This window comes from Patagioenas fasciata, chromosome 2, assembly GCF_037038585.1.
Source record: "Patagioenas fasciata isolate bPatFas1 chromosome 2, bPatFas1.hap1, whole genome shotgun sequence".
Lineage (NCBI taxonomy): Eukaryota > Metazoa > Chordata > Aves > Columbiformes > Columbidae > Patagioenas > Patagioenas fasciata.
This window is the reverse complement of record NC_092521.1, coordinates 111,070,482-111,084,151: the sequence shown is the minus strand read 5'-3', so window position 1 is coordinate 111,084,151 and position 13,670 is coordinate 111,070,482. Positions and strand designations below refer to the sequence as shown.

At 40.8% G+C, this 13,670-nt stretch overlaps 1 protein-coding gene across 4 annotated transcripts in view; it reads left to right on the top strand.

The window, feature by feature from the left end:
• The window catches only part of HECW1 (HECT, C2 and WW domain containing E3 ubiquitin protein ligase 1), a 273,365-nt gene that overhangs the window by 83,209 nt on the left and 176,486 nt on the right, over positions 1-13,670 (top strand). For all 4 annotated transcript variants that reach the window (XM_065831014.2, XM_065831015.2, XM_071804706.1 and 1 more), the window contains one exon: positions 3,881-4,205. In XM_065831014.2, coding sequence (XP_065687086.1) covers positions 3,881-4,205 — 325 coding nt within the window. The remainder of the gene's footprint in view (positions 1-3,880; positions 4,206-13,670) is intronic.

Genomic DNA, 13,670 nt, shown 5'->3' with positions numbered 1-13,670 from the left:
TCTCATCCAGGCAATTAAACATTTCATATAGGCCATTACTACCTTATATTTCTGTTAGTACAATATCCTTGTTGATACATATTATATTGCCTTCTTGAAAGCTGGTCAGAAGGCTTTTGCTGTCATAAATTCTCACTTTCACCAGGCTACCCTAGATGTTCTTTTTATTTATTTGTTTTTTTAAATCTGACTGGACTCCTTGTCATTTATGAAACATATAAGCCTTGCAAATGAAGGCTAAAAGCTTATCAGGAGAACCTTCATCTCTGCTCGAGCAGCAAAGAGACTGACTCCATATCTGATTTGCCTATGATATTGGATTTATCTACTGGCTTATTTTCAAATGGATAAACATACTGTGTCCCAAGTTTCCCATCGTACAAAACTACCTCACTGTCTTTCTGGGTACTTGCTCCTGAAATTCTGGTTGTGATGATGCTTGCAGACATCTGAGTGACTACATGTGCCTTACTTTGAGCCCATTGTCATGCTGGCTAACATTGTTACCTTGTTCCCTTCAATTTCCTCATCTGCCAATGCTCCAGTGATGGGTTGTATTTCAATTGTACAGTATGTTTGGTATGGACAGTAGTAGTCCATTGTACCATCATCCTGCGCTGCACAAATAAATCTTCTCTACCAAAGCAGCAATAGGAGATAACTTGTGTCAGTCCAAATATCTAAAAGACAGCTTTTGGCTGTCAGAACAGAGAACTGAACTGGATCCTTGCAAGTGCTTAGCTGGGATCTATCTCTGTATTGCTAAAGCATCATGTACTTTCTTGGCATGATTGAAAATATAATAATAAAATATAATTTTTAAAAAAATCCCTAACATTAAGCCCTACAGCTCTTCAGGAGAAGCCAGGGGGTCATTTGACACAGAGGGAAAGACTGACTGTAGAAGCAGCTATGGAGTGACTGTTTTGAGCCAGGAATGAAGAGGGATTTGTTTCTGTTGACAACCAAGCTTCATCTGTTGTGCTGTTGGGTGTTTGTTGTTCTTGTTTTATAATTTACACTGTATATTAGAAATGAGATTGTAGCTTAATGTGTATAGTATACACACCTCTGCAAAGGCATAGAGAGAATAAATATGAATCTTAAGCCCCTAAAAAAGATATTTATATATATATATATATATATATTGGGTATCTATGATGGATCAGATTGCTTCTACAGGGCATAGAGACGAAGTATTTGCAATTTTTTTAAGCTGTCTCACTATGACTGGGGCTCTATCACCAGGCCTTGGAGGCTGCATGCATGCTTTAGACAGCTGCATGGAGAACCTGCAAAGCTGGTAATAAAATGTGTAGTAACTACTTTTACTGACCTATTTTCTATTTATTCATACAGCTGTGTTTGTATTTTGATGCCATTATTTAATCCAGATAATTATGTGTAACTGTTGTCCCATTTGTTTGGTATTTTTTCAGTTTGGGGTTTTTATTTTTTTGCAGATTAATGTATTTGTGTAGAATCTGTGCTGGAGATATGGGAGACTCAGATTTCTGGAGACCATGGCCTCTTCTGCATTACTTTCAGATTATGCCATTTGTTCCACTGGCATCAATATACAGGGAAATGGGAACTTACAGAATTGGACCATAGTGATGGATTTACCATTTTCACTAAAACTGCTTAAAGTCATTCTGAAGCTGAACAAATTAAATGTTTAAGTCTAATTTAATTTGAAAGTATGCAGTTAATTAATACTCTACAACCATTAACATTCAAAAATGAAAGTATCTGCAGAACCACTACTCCCTGGAGTAATTTGTCACCAGAAATAAAATGCCTGCCTGGAGTAGCTTTCGGATAGCACAGTATGAGCGAAGGAGCTCATGTTAATAATACAGACTAATCCAGAAGAGTAGTCTTGAATTTCTTTGTGTTGCCATCTCACCATTATAAAACCAATAGTAGTCGTCTCAGGTACTGTTGTGACAGCACCTGCCTTCTTTGCTAAGTGACAGAAACTCCCATCGATATTTTTTAAATTACTGACTGGAGTGCGGTAGTTGTGCATGCCTGTGAGTGCCTCCCAGATTAGAAAATGTTGACAGCATGTTAGACCCTGTTTTTTGATGAAAAACGGTGCATTTTCTGTTTACAGGGAATATCTGTCTTTATGTTATGAAGTGAACTCTCTTTCAAACAGTGAACGAATGTAAATGTCAGAAAAGAAGCAGCAAAGATGTGATAAGATGTGTAGCAAATGCAAGACCGTGTGCTTCGTTCCCCCACGTGCTTCCTTCCTTCTCCTATTCCTTTTTTTTTATTATTTGCTTTAGTTGCTTCAGTCTGGCCAGCACTTACTGTAAGGTGTGGCATCCTTGCTGGAGCGATTTTTGCTATAAACCCTGTTTAATGCAGTAAGTGAGGATTTGGGTCATTGGATTGTAGGTGTTGCAGGGCAGTGTCTGCAAAGGGACAGTATATTCTAGGGTTACACAAATATGCCAGCTGGATTTTTTGCTCTGTACAGTTTTTGTGCAATGGAATGTGAAGACACAATAGGTCTCTTAATTATTCTATGGAAATTGGTATTAATAAACAAAATATTTTGTTTTTCAGTACTTATTGTTCTTCTGTGCTACCATAGCCTTGACAAAGCCAGGGTTAAATAATTGCTTGGCTGGACAAAGGAGCTGTGATTTTCCTTCCGCTTAATTTGTTTGAGTTCAAAAGGATGATTTGACTTCTGATCATGTGAAAAGCGTTTTATAGCATACTGGAATGCTGTCTGGTTTTCTATCTAGTAGACTTGACAGCATGGTTGGCAACAGATGGATAATGGAAGGCTAATGAATACTGAAGAGCTGAGTGACTGGAATAGCAGAGCTGCAGGGAGAGAAGAGGGAAAGCTGGAGAAAAAAAATGGAAAAAAAGTAAAGAGCACAAGATTAAAGAATAACCAGTATTTTGATCAGTATCAGGGCATGTCTTCACATCAAAATTAACCCCCGTCATAACTTAAGCATTCTCTGCCAACTCACAAGAGCTCTTAATTCATGCACCATGACACATTTTGTACAAGTACTCAGTTTGCCTCGAGGAAGGGGGTAGGTTGGAATTTAAATATTTTTCAACTGCTAAGATGATGACTCCTCTGCAGTAACCTCTGCAATTCCCATTAATTGTCAGGTGCATTCCCAAGTTCCTGCCAGACTGGCTGTGCATGGGATCTCACCCTCTACTGTAAAAAAATGGAGGAGAGTAACCGCATTGGAAGTTACCAGGGGTACTGGAGACACTGCAACACTTAGTTTGTATTTACATTTCAGTGAAGACATCTCTATTTGGGTAACAGTTTAAAAGGGATAACCATTTTTATGGCTCTTGCTCTTCAGATCTCTGGTGGGGAGGAACAACTCTTCCTTGTTGCTGATCAGTATCTCCAGATAGGATATGCTCTCTGAGGTGACTGCAGTTTAAGGAAGATTCCTCTGCAAATATAATGAGGGAGAGGACTTAACTCTCAGTGTCAGAAGTGGGAAGACTGTCTCCTGGTGTTGAAAATGAATGGCTCTCTAGCAGTCTGATAGTCGTTATGTTTGTGTCTGGTTGCATGCTTTACTGTGGAAGAAGCCGGCTGTTATTAATTTCCTCACACACTGCTAGTTGCGGCTGAGCTTGGTGGCATACGCTTGCTTTACACTTGTTTTCACGGTAAGAATTACAGAGTAGGACTGGAGTTAGCACTGTGTTTCCTGCTACACCTTTTCATGCCTCCTTTTTTTTTGTTGTTGTAATGCCAAATGGAAAAAGATCTGCTCTATTACTTTCTCATTCTGATGTGCTACTATTCCTGAGCTTTAACATCACTAAAATATGAATCATACTGTAAATACCATTCTTTTTTTTTTCTTCGCAGAATCTGTACCAAAACAGGTTCTTGGGCCTGGCAGCCATGGCGTCTCCATCTAGAAACTCACAAAATCGGCGCCGGTGCAAAGAGCCTCTCAGATACAGCTATAATCCAGACCAGTTCCATAACATGGACATCAGGAACAACTCCCATGAGACGGTCACCATTCCTAGGTCTACCAGTGACACGGACCTTGTCACTTCAGACAGCCGGTCCACCCTGATGGTCAGCAGCTCTTACTACTCCATCGGGCATTCACAGGACTTGGTGATATACTGGGATATAAAGGAGGAAGTGGATGCAGGGGACTGGATTGGCATGTATCTCATAGGTAAGTCCCCCTTACCCCTTCTCCTTTGGGTTTCTTGCTGCTTTTTTCAGTTGTAAGCGTTGGAGTAATAAGAGCTAATGGTACTAATGAACTAATACAGCTCCAATGAGTGTAGTCTTCAAATTTTCTTCTGCTCCTGAGTTTCTGGTTATAGTCCTGGCCCTCACTTTTTTTTTAGTACAGATATGAGAATGCTTTCTGTTGACAGTTTATTGAAATTTCAAGATATTTTCATTTTAAAGCCATTTGGATTTTGGGAAAATACCTGCTGTATGAAAAAAAGCATAATATTTCCAGGGTTTCTTCCTGCGAGTCCTTGAGTAATCTGTGACAGATGAGAGGTTTTACAAGTCAAGAATGTGAATAATTTAAAAACCCCATGAAACAGAATGACTTCTCACACATAGGCAAAGGATATTTTGATATGAACAATAATTATAGACTGAGGCATTCTGGCATTGTCCCAAAAGGTTTTTCTTTTTTTTTTTTTTTTTTTGTTCTTTTAATGTATTGAAAACTGTTTTAAGCCACGTACATTAATGTATTTTTGGCATCTCCATATACTAAATCAAGCCCCACATATGACTATTAAGAAATGGTTTCAATGGACTTTTACCTGATTGTTTCACTTCCATATAAAATTAGCATTTTTTTAACCAGGTTTGGTTTCTATGGAAATAGTCAGTCCTGCTGCCTAGACTGAAGTCTCTGTTAATCTTTGCCTTCTAGTAAGTTTTGGACATGGTAGATCGGTTTCAACCACATTCTTCTGTGGATTACATATCTTAAAAATATGAAATTCTAAATGTTTCCTGAAAACCAGGGGCTTGCTAAAGAAGATAGACTCAAATTGGTGCCCCCATGAAGGGATATGAGGGAGTGAGGGATCTGGACCAGCTGGATCACTGGACTGAGGCCAGTTGTATGCAGTTCAACAAGGCCAATTGCCGGGTCCTGCACTTGGGTCACAACAACCCCAGGCAGCGCTACTGGCTCTGGGAAGAGTGGCTGGAAAGCTGCCTGGCAAAGAGGGATCTGGGGTTGTTGATTGAGAGGCAGCTAAATGAGCCAGCACTGTGCCCAGGTGGCCAAAAAGGCCAACAGCATCCTGGAATAGTGTGGCCAGCAGGACTAGAGAAGTGATTGTGCCACTGTACTCGGTGCTGATGAGGCTGCACCTTGAATACTGTGTTCAGTTTTGGGGCCCTCATTATAAGAAGGGCATTGAGGTACTAGAGAGAGTGCAGAGGAGGGTGATGAAGCTGGTGAGGGGCCTGGAGCACAAGTCTGATGAGGAGCAGCTGAGGGAACTGGGCCTGTTTAGCCTGGAGAGGAGGAGGCTGAGGGGAGACCTGATCACTGCCTACAACTACCTCAAAGGAGGTTGTAGCATGGAAAGTGTAGCATGGAGGGTGCTGGTCTCTTCTCCCAAGTAGCAAGTGATAGGACGAGAGAAAATGGCCTCAAGTTTTGCCAAAAAATGTTCAGATTGGATATTAGGAAAAAATTCTTCATGGAAAGTGGTGGAATCACCATCGCTGGAGGTGTTTAAAAGGTGTTTAGATGAGGTTCTTAGGGACATGGTTTAGTGCCACAGTTAGGTTATGGTTGGACTCGATGATCTTAAAGGGTCTTTTCCAACCAAAATGATTCAATGATGCTATGATTCTAAAATTCTGCCTATACCTCTTTGGATAAGTGTGCCTATAGCAATGTTTTGTCTTGCCCAAATAGAAAGCTGAGCAAAACCAAGTAAAGCATACAATGTTGTGAGATGGGCTTTTGGGGTAATCATAGGGAGCATTGTAGGGACCTACAGTGTTGCTTTAGTGGATATGACCAGAAGAGTCATATTCTGAGGATGTCTGGAACACAGATGGTGATGCAAGAAGGGACTGGATGGGTGATCTGAATGTGTAGGGGAACCCTGGTCACGCAGTGTTAAGCACTGGAAAATGAGTTCAGTGTGTTGGAGAGACTGCAAGAAGGGGAACACGAGAGTGGCTCTTTCGGACCTGGAGGGAAAGGAGTGGGGTTACTGTAAGCCAGGTTGCAGTACTTGTTTCCATGAGTAACCTTATAAAATACTCTGCTTTGAAAATAAAATTAGGCTTCTGAGATTTAAAGTCTTTTTGGAAGAAAACAGAGACTGGATTTAAAACAGATGCTCTGAAAGCAGTCGGGTTTGTTTGCCTTAACAGTTACTTGAGTTTACAGCTAGTCTTGCAGTTGAGTGTTTTGCTGGAGCAGATGAGAAGACACAGCAGCACTAGGCACTAAAGCAAGACTCTAAGCCTGTTCTGTAGTAGCACAGGCAACTCAAGAAGGACTGTATTGCTTGAGTGAAAAGAGGCAAAGAGTACCTCTGGTGGTCTGGATTCAACAAAAATCCACAGAGCTGTTTCACATTGAACTAATTCAGCCAGGTTCCATAGCTCAGACGCTGTATCAAGGGCTCTGAAGACACATCCTCCTTTTTTTTTTTTTTTTTTTTAATTAGGTAACCTTAATACCTGAGAGATTAACCGGGAGAGAAAAATCCACCTTGTTACTCTTGCATAATTTATTGTATCAAACAGGATGTTGCTACAGACACCCCAGTAAATTAGAAGTGCCAATTGGGAAGTGAATCTTTGCCCCTGCTGGCTGAACACCTGGTGTTAATGTCAATAGTCAATGGCTTGTTCCAAGTAATACCACTGCCAAATGAAAAATGGATAGTGTGTCCAGCCCTCAAGCAACCAACAGTTGACCCTTGTTGTCTTTGAAGTGTTTTGTCTCCAGCGTCTCAGATTATCAACCTAGATAACTGAGGAAATAGCAGACAGCAGCACCCCTTGTTCATTTTTTCTTTTCCTTCCCCCTCCTCCCCTTCCTCCCTTCCCAAAACTTAATGTGAGGTGACATTTGGTGTTTTGATTCCCTCAAAGAAAGAACATGGAAGACTGTGAAGATCACTTTTATTATGTGTTTGACACGGGAAACACTTGGAGTCTTGGAAGGTGACTGGCACTATGGCTACATCTGCATTAACATCGTAGAGGGAACTGGTAGGAACAGGTCTGTAAAAGCGAACAGTCTCAGTCTGGCAGACTGAATGCCCTTGGGTTGCTGTAGTGCATCTTTCAGTTTAGCTTCACCAGGACAGGACCGAGTTTGTGTGCCCAAAGATCACCATATAGTCTGGTGGTGACAAAGTGAGGACAGCTGGAAGGGTCATTCCAAATTTTGCTGCTCACCTGAAATAAAACATTGATACATCCTGTATTCAATGTGTGTGTCAAATCTGTAGGGGTGGGAGATCCAGACGTCCTACTGGATCCTAATGATTTGTGTGTGCATTTGCACAGATTTTCTAAGCCTGCATTCCTGTTAGAAAGGAAATGTTCCTGGCCTTGTGGGTATGACCTTCACGATGTTAACTGATACATGACTGTGTTTTGAATTAGCAGCCAGGATGGAACAAGAGAACCAAAGAAACTATGAGCTTTTCCCAGTCTGCTCAATAGGGGATTAGTGTTGAAGCCTGTTATTGCCACTTGTATGGGAATGCTGTTAACTGTTGCATTGCTGCTGGTTACTCTTGTGGTTGTCTGAAAGCCAGCTCATGGATACAGCCTAATCCTTTTTGTGATTGTTTGGGTTGGTGAAATTTGAGCTGAAGGGTTTGAATGTGGCAACACTTCAATATTGCAGCGAGTCATGAGAACAATGAGAAATTATTTGTGTTCTTGGGGTATCAGGCAGTGTGGTGTGGATTTTCTCTGTGTGGGAGCATTAGAGTTATTGTTTCTTATTTGTCGTGTGGGAGTTCCTGGGCATCCCAGGAGGGGGCTATACAAAAGCAGAACAGAAGGCGCTTCTCACCTTAGAGGAGTTTAGCTGTTGCAATTGTAGTCATCTAGGAAATGTCTCCAAATTGTTTTGTATGGATGAGTGTTGCTTTTGAAATGTGTAAAACTTAGGCCACTCTCACCACCTCTGCCATCACTAAAATTTCGATGATGCCAAATAATCTGCAGACTTCAGAAAAAAAGATGTTTCAATACTGGGGAACAGACTACAGGTGATGTAAAAGGCTTGCAAAAGGAAAAGAGTAAAAATCAAGTAGCTCATATGTTTTGATACTCTAGGGCAATTTGGGATGTTATTCAAAGGTTAAAGTAGCCTGAAAGAAGTTGAGGGAGACCTCCCTATAGGGCAATTCTGACTGCTTGCTCCTCATGGAGAGAGATACAGCTCCTTTTATCAAAAAGTATCTGTTTTTCTTCTCTTCAGTTTTTCTTCTTGTCAATCCTTGTGCACATTCCTAGGGATGACCAACTGGGAAACAGTCTTTGTAGATGCAGTTAAAAGCTGGATTTAGAATTGGTTATTAGAGTTAACTTTTGCTCATGGTCTCACAAAATGGTCGATGCAGCCAGTCAGTCAATTGTAAAACAGTGTAAAAAAATGATTCTTGTTTGTCTCATGACAAAAAATAGTATTGAGAATATCCATCCTCCAGCTGCATGAAAACATCCATACACACCTATGTGATTATGATGAAGGGCCATAGAAAAACTCCTTAGTTGAAGGGAGGGTAGTAAATGTTGGCTCTGTTAAAAAATAGATGTTATTACTGCAATGTGTTTTAAGATTAGCCATGGTAAGACGACAAAAAGAGTAGGAATTGGAAGAACAAACCTTCCTAGGTGTTTAAGACTTATCGTGCCTTCAGGAGTAAGAATCACATTTCATTCCTGCCAGGCTGGAACTCTAGAGATGTTCTAACTTCTCCTTGTATACACTATATATCAGCCCTGAGCTATGCAGGGGAACATCTAAGTTCTGTAACAATTCACCTGAGATGTGCATTTGCCTTCCCTCAAGATAACTATAGTATTGTGAACATCAGCAGTCTTTCAGAGATATATCCACAATCAAAAATACATGTGAACACTCAAAGATTTATCTGAGAAATTCGAACATAACACAGCTCTGTTGCTATTTAAAAATCTCTGGAATTTGAGTTTTCCTTGCAGAAAATATATGTGTAAAAAAAAAAAAATGCACATTGGGAGGAAAAAAAGTGAAGCCAAAATGAATTTATGAATAATGAAGATAGCGTGTTTGTGTATTTTTTAGAAAGAACTCTCATTTAGAGGCTACCGTGAGACAGATGGAGTATTTGCAGTTATTTATCTCAAAGTTTTCTCTTTCTCTCTTACCTGATTTGTTATTACTATGTGCTACAGTATGAAGCCTCTTAGATAAATTAATATGGACTTCTGGCAGCTGCCTGTAGATAAAGAGCTATCTAATAATTACTGCAGTAGCATTTTAACTGCTACTAGATTTCACTTCTGTCGTCATCTCCATATCTGATGTAGAGTAGCTAATGGGAAATGTTTAAATCAGACTACTGAAAGAATCATTTGCTCCAGTGTCTGTGCATGCTGATGTTGGGAATTTATCAGGGTTAACATTATACTCTTGTTAGCCATATGCAACAGGCTTTTTTTCTTTTGGCATTTCTGTATGGGAAAGCAAAACATTATTAAAGGCTATTTACTAGAAGTTTCTTTCATACACAAATCTTGTAGGGTCCATTTTCCTGTCCATATTTGGACAGAGTAGTTAGATCCAGCTTTTGACAGAGTAGTTCCTTGCAAATTCATACAAGTAGGAGTTTCTTGACCTAATTAGCGACTAAAGTTTAGCTTTAAACCAGCATATTTTCCCTCTCTGTTTCAGTCTTTCATGTTATTTCTCTACCAAAAAGGCAATTCACTGTAATCTTGCAAATCTGATTTTTAAAGCTGTTGGTTAATAGGTGTTTAAACAGTTGTTTAAACACTTTCCAGGTTGATTTTAGGCTTAGAGGGCCTGGTGTTGCTGCATTGCTCACTGAGGCAAGTGAAAAGATCTACATTTTTCCTGATGTTAGACTTGGATCAGAACTTGTTTGTACATCTATTTTACCAAACATCCAACACATACAAGTAGGAAGTGTCACAGGTTGCCAGCAGAGATGGAACATGTTATAATAGGAACAGTAAGGTGCATATAAGGCTTGGAGTTGTGGGTCCCTGTGTTACAGCTCTAATCCCCAATTCAGGCTCTTCATAGTGTGCCTGCTTAGGGTGAATTCTGTTGATGTTTGGATTTGTTGTGTCCTGGGGTTACCCATCTTCCCTGTCCTTTCATGGCCTTTGGAAGAGAACCTTGCTGTGGTCTTGAGGCTTCTCGAGGTCATCTTGTAGTTGGGTCTCTTGCCAGGCAGCCGTGACTGGCCGTGATCAACTCAGCAAGTTAAGTTTTGTTTGACACATCCGATTCTGCTCTCATTAACAAAGGTGGCCAGTGACCACGCAGCTTTCAGTAAGCACTATTTCAGGAACAAAAGGTGTCAGTGGAGCAAACCTGTTGTTAAAAATCCAAATAAACAATTAAACAACAAAACCCCAAAAACAAACAGACAAAACCAACAACAACAAAAACAACCCAAACAACAAAACCCCCAAACAATAGAAAGCCTACACAAAAGCTGAACAGAGGTGGTATTTTATGCCTTGGCAGATCTATTAGTGCAATGATATTGGTTCTTTGTTCCAACCTGGCTTGCCTTCACCTGGCTGCTCTTGGATCCAGTGAGAGTGACTTTATCAGGCCGAGTCACTCTCTGCCTTTCCCAGTTCTGTATCTGGTGGCCCACTTCAGCCAGATGAATCCGGGATATGCTGTTTGCAGACCCATCAAGTGTGGCACAGACGCAGTTAGCTTTTGCCTCTGTTTCATTCCTTTACAAGTAGATACAGTCAGCACTTAAAATGCGAGAGTCTTTGAATATTCCCAATGTGTATGACTTCAGATTGATTCTCCCTTTCAGTGCTTCACAAGGTTCACCTGTCATTTATGTGTTGCTAATGTTAGTGGCAATGCAGTAAAAAGCTTCTGTAGAGGGGTTAGTGTAGTGGTGGTGTGCTTGATGGTCTTTTTGTCATGGTAAAGCAGTTCACAGATTGCCAGTTCCTGTCCTTAAGTATTTAATATGTGGTAGAGGTGCTTACTGTGTACCAAAATATTCCTGTTTTTGTTTGGTATTTCTCCATAAAATAAAAGCTGTGATATTACGAACCTCTTTCTAGGTAAATGGGTGGAGAAGAGTTTTCCGCTTGAACTGTCATCCTGAATATCAGGAGAGGAAAATAATGCAGACAGGGAGTACAGCAGCCTCCTGCCTTCCCAGTGATTTCCAGGGTCCTTATGCCTGTGGATAAAACTGCCTCTGTGCTGTGCAAGACTGGGGGGACAGTTATCACCATGTAGCCCAGACTGATAATGAAGCCAGTAATGATCACCCACTAAAGCATTTCTGAAGACATCAGTCAGCGGGGGATATTGGTGCACCAAAAAGCAGGTTTTGGCCTCAATCCTGCAAAAGCAGCATAATCTGTGCGGCATGTTCAGACCATTGACTGGGTAGAATCAATCATGGCACAGACAGGGGACAGCACAAGCATAAAATTCTTGGCAGGATAAGGCTTAAAGCAGAAAGATTTGTTCTGTAGAGGTTGTCAGGCGAGCCCATGTGGAATTTGAAGGTTCAGCATGTGTTATTCTTCTTTTAGTTTTCTAAACCAAGCTAAAGCATTGCCACTCCTTAGTGTTTGCAACACTTAAACATGCTGTCCATAGCATTTGAATGTTCCCGTGCTACCCTTCACAACTACTGCAATGACTGTGTATTTGTTTAGCTTTTGTAATCTTTCTCATCCATTTATCTCTCCAGCCCTAAATTTTTTCTTCACTGAAGATCTTCCGCTTTTTAATAGGCTTGTAATTGAATACAATTTTTCAGATAAAATCACTACAGGTTTTTAAGAGATTCTTTGCATAGTGATGCTTCAGTGCACTCATATGAGTTGTGTTTGGGCTTTGGTTTTGGTGTGGTTTTTGTTGGTTTTGGTTTGTTTGTTTGTTTTCTTCTGCTGTATCAGATGACAAATGCCTGTCTAATTTACGGTCTGCTGTTATGTCTTTCAACATTGCTATAAGCCCGTTTTTCAAATACTGGAAATTATTTCCCCCTTATTTAATGAATGTTGTTAACCTGGACAAGTGTCATCCTTGTTCACACTTCAGATCTTCCCATGTCCCTTTATATCATGTCTTTATACTGCCTTGGGCCTGCAGCATCTCTTATATATATATATAATATATCTTCCAGTGAATTTCATGGGTGCACTGTTTTCTCCTAATCCTCATTTTCCAAACTGCTCTGTAACCAGTGGGGAGGCTTCCACTGACTGTGAGAACTTTAAAACTGTCGTTGTTTTAAAAAACAAGCAGACAAAACTCCTCCTTGTTGTACTTCACCACACATTGTGTATCTTCAGCTTTTTAGTACGTACTGACTATCTTTGTTTGGATTTGTCTCTGCCGTCTTCAGTTCTGTGTGCAAGCTGGCTGTCATTAATTGTGGAGAGGATTGTGCAATGCAGAGCTGAATTACATCCATTGCTGTGCTAAAGCCCAGATGTGGTCCAGCTGCTGCAGTGGTGAGATGTGCAGGAGCTCTAAGGTAGGAGTCAGGAATATGCTGGGACAGGCATAGCTGAAGCAGCAGTGAGAACTATGTGGATACTATCACACTTTTAAGTGTATGCAGAACCAAGTGACAACCGGTGTTAATAGACAAGATGCCCATCCCACTGCAAATTAATATCTGCTGTGGGTGTTTTACCCCCCGCGAGCTATTACTGCCGAGCTGCAGCTCAGTGCTTTGCTTTCCTTATTCTGTCTGCCTTTTCAGCAGCAGTTACTGGAGAGAAATAGGTTGTGTCTGGAGCACAGATCCCAAACACATCAAGGATACCATAGAAGAATAGGGGTCATTGCTGTCAGCTCTACGTTTAGCCAGTAGTTCCAGGCTTGCAGGGAAGGATAGGGAAGTCCCTTACATGACAGAGCTCAGACTCACAGTGTGATTAGCTCAAGTGTGAGGAGGGCAGGGCAGTGAGGATGGACTGGATCCGTGGTTCATCTCCAGAGCCTTCTGAAAATCCATAGGCATATCAGCCCCAAGATTTAATAGGGTGTCTGTAATTGGCAGTTTTATTTGCTTTTTTGTTGGTGTTGGTGTCATGAAAGATCAGAGTGATACCTCCCAGCAGTACTTTGGAAGCTGCTGAAGTGGTAAACATACATGGCTCTGAAAGTAAGCTAGATATTCAAACGTTAAGGGTTTAGCTGGAAGTTGTAACTCCTTGGTTTTGAGAGTGAGTGGCAGGTGTCCTTTGGGTTTTATGTGCAATTCTTTCTGCTTCAGATTAGGTGGTTCAGGTTTTAAACCTACCATGCCTGCCTTTCCATGTGACTGGAGCAGTTTTACTTAGGACAGCATCTTCTGCCCTCAGCAACCAAGAATTGTTACAGCTTTCCCAACTTTATCCCTGTTTTATTACCATTTATGTTCTTTCA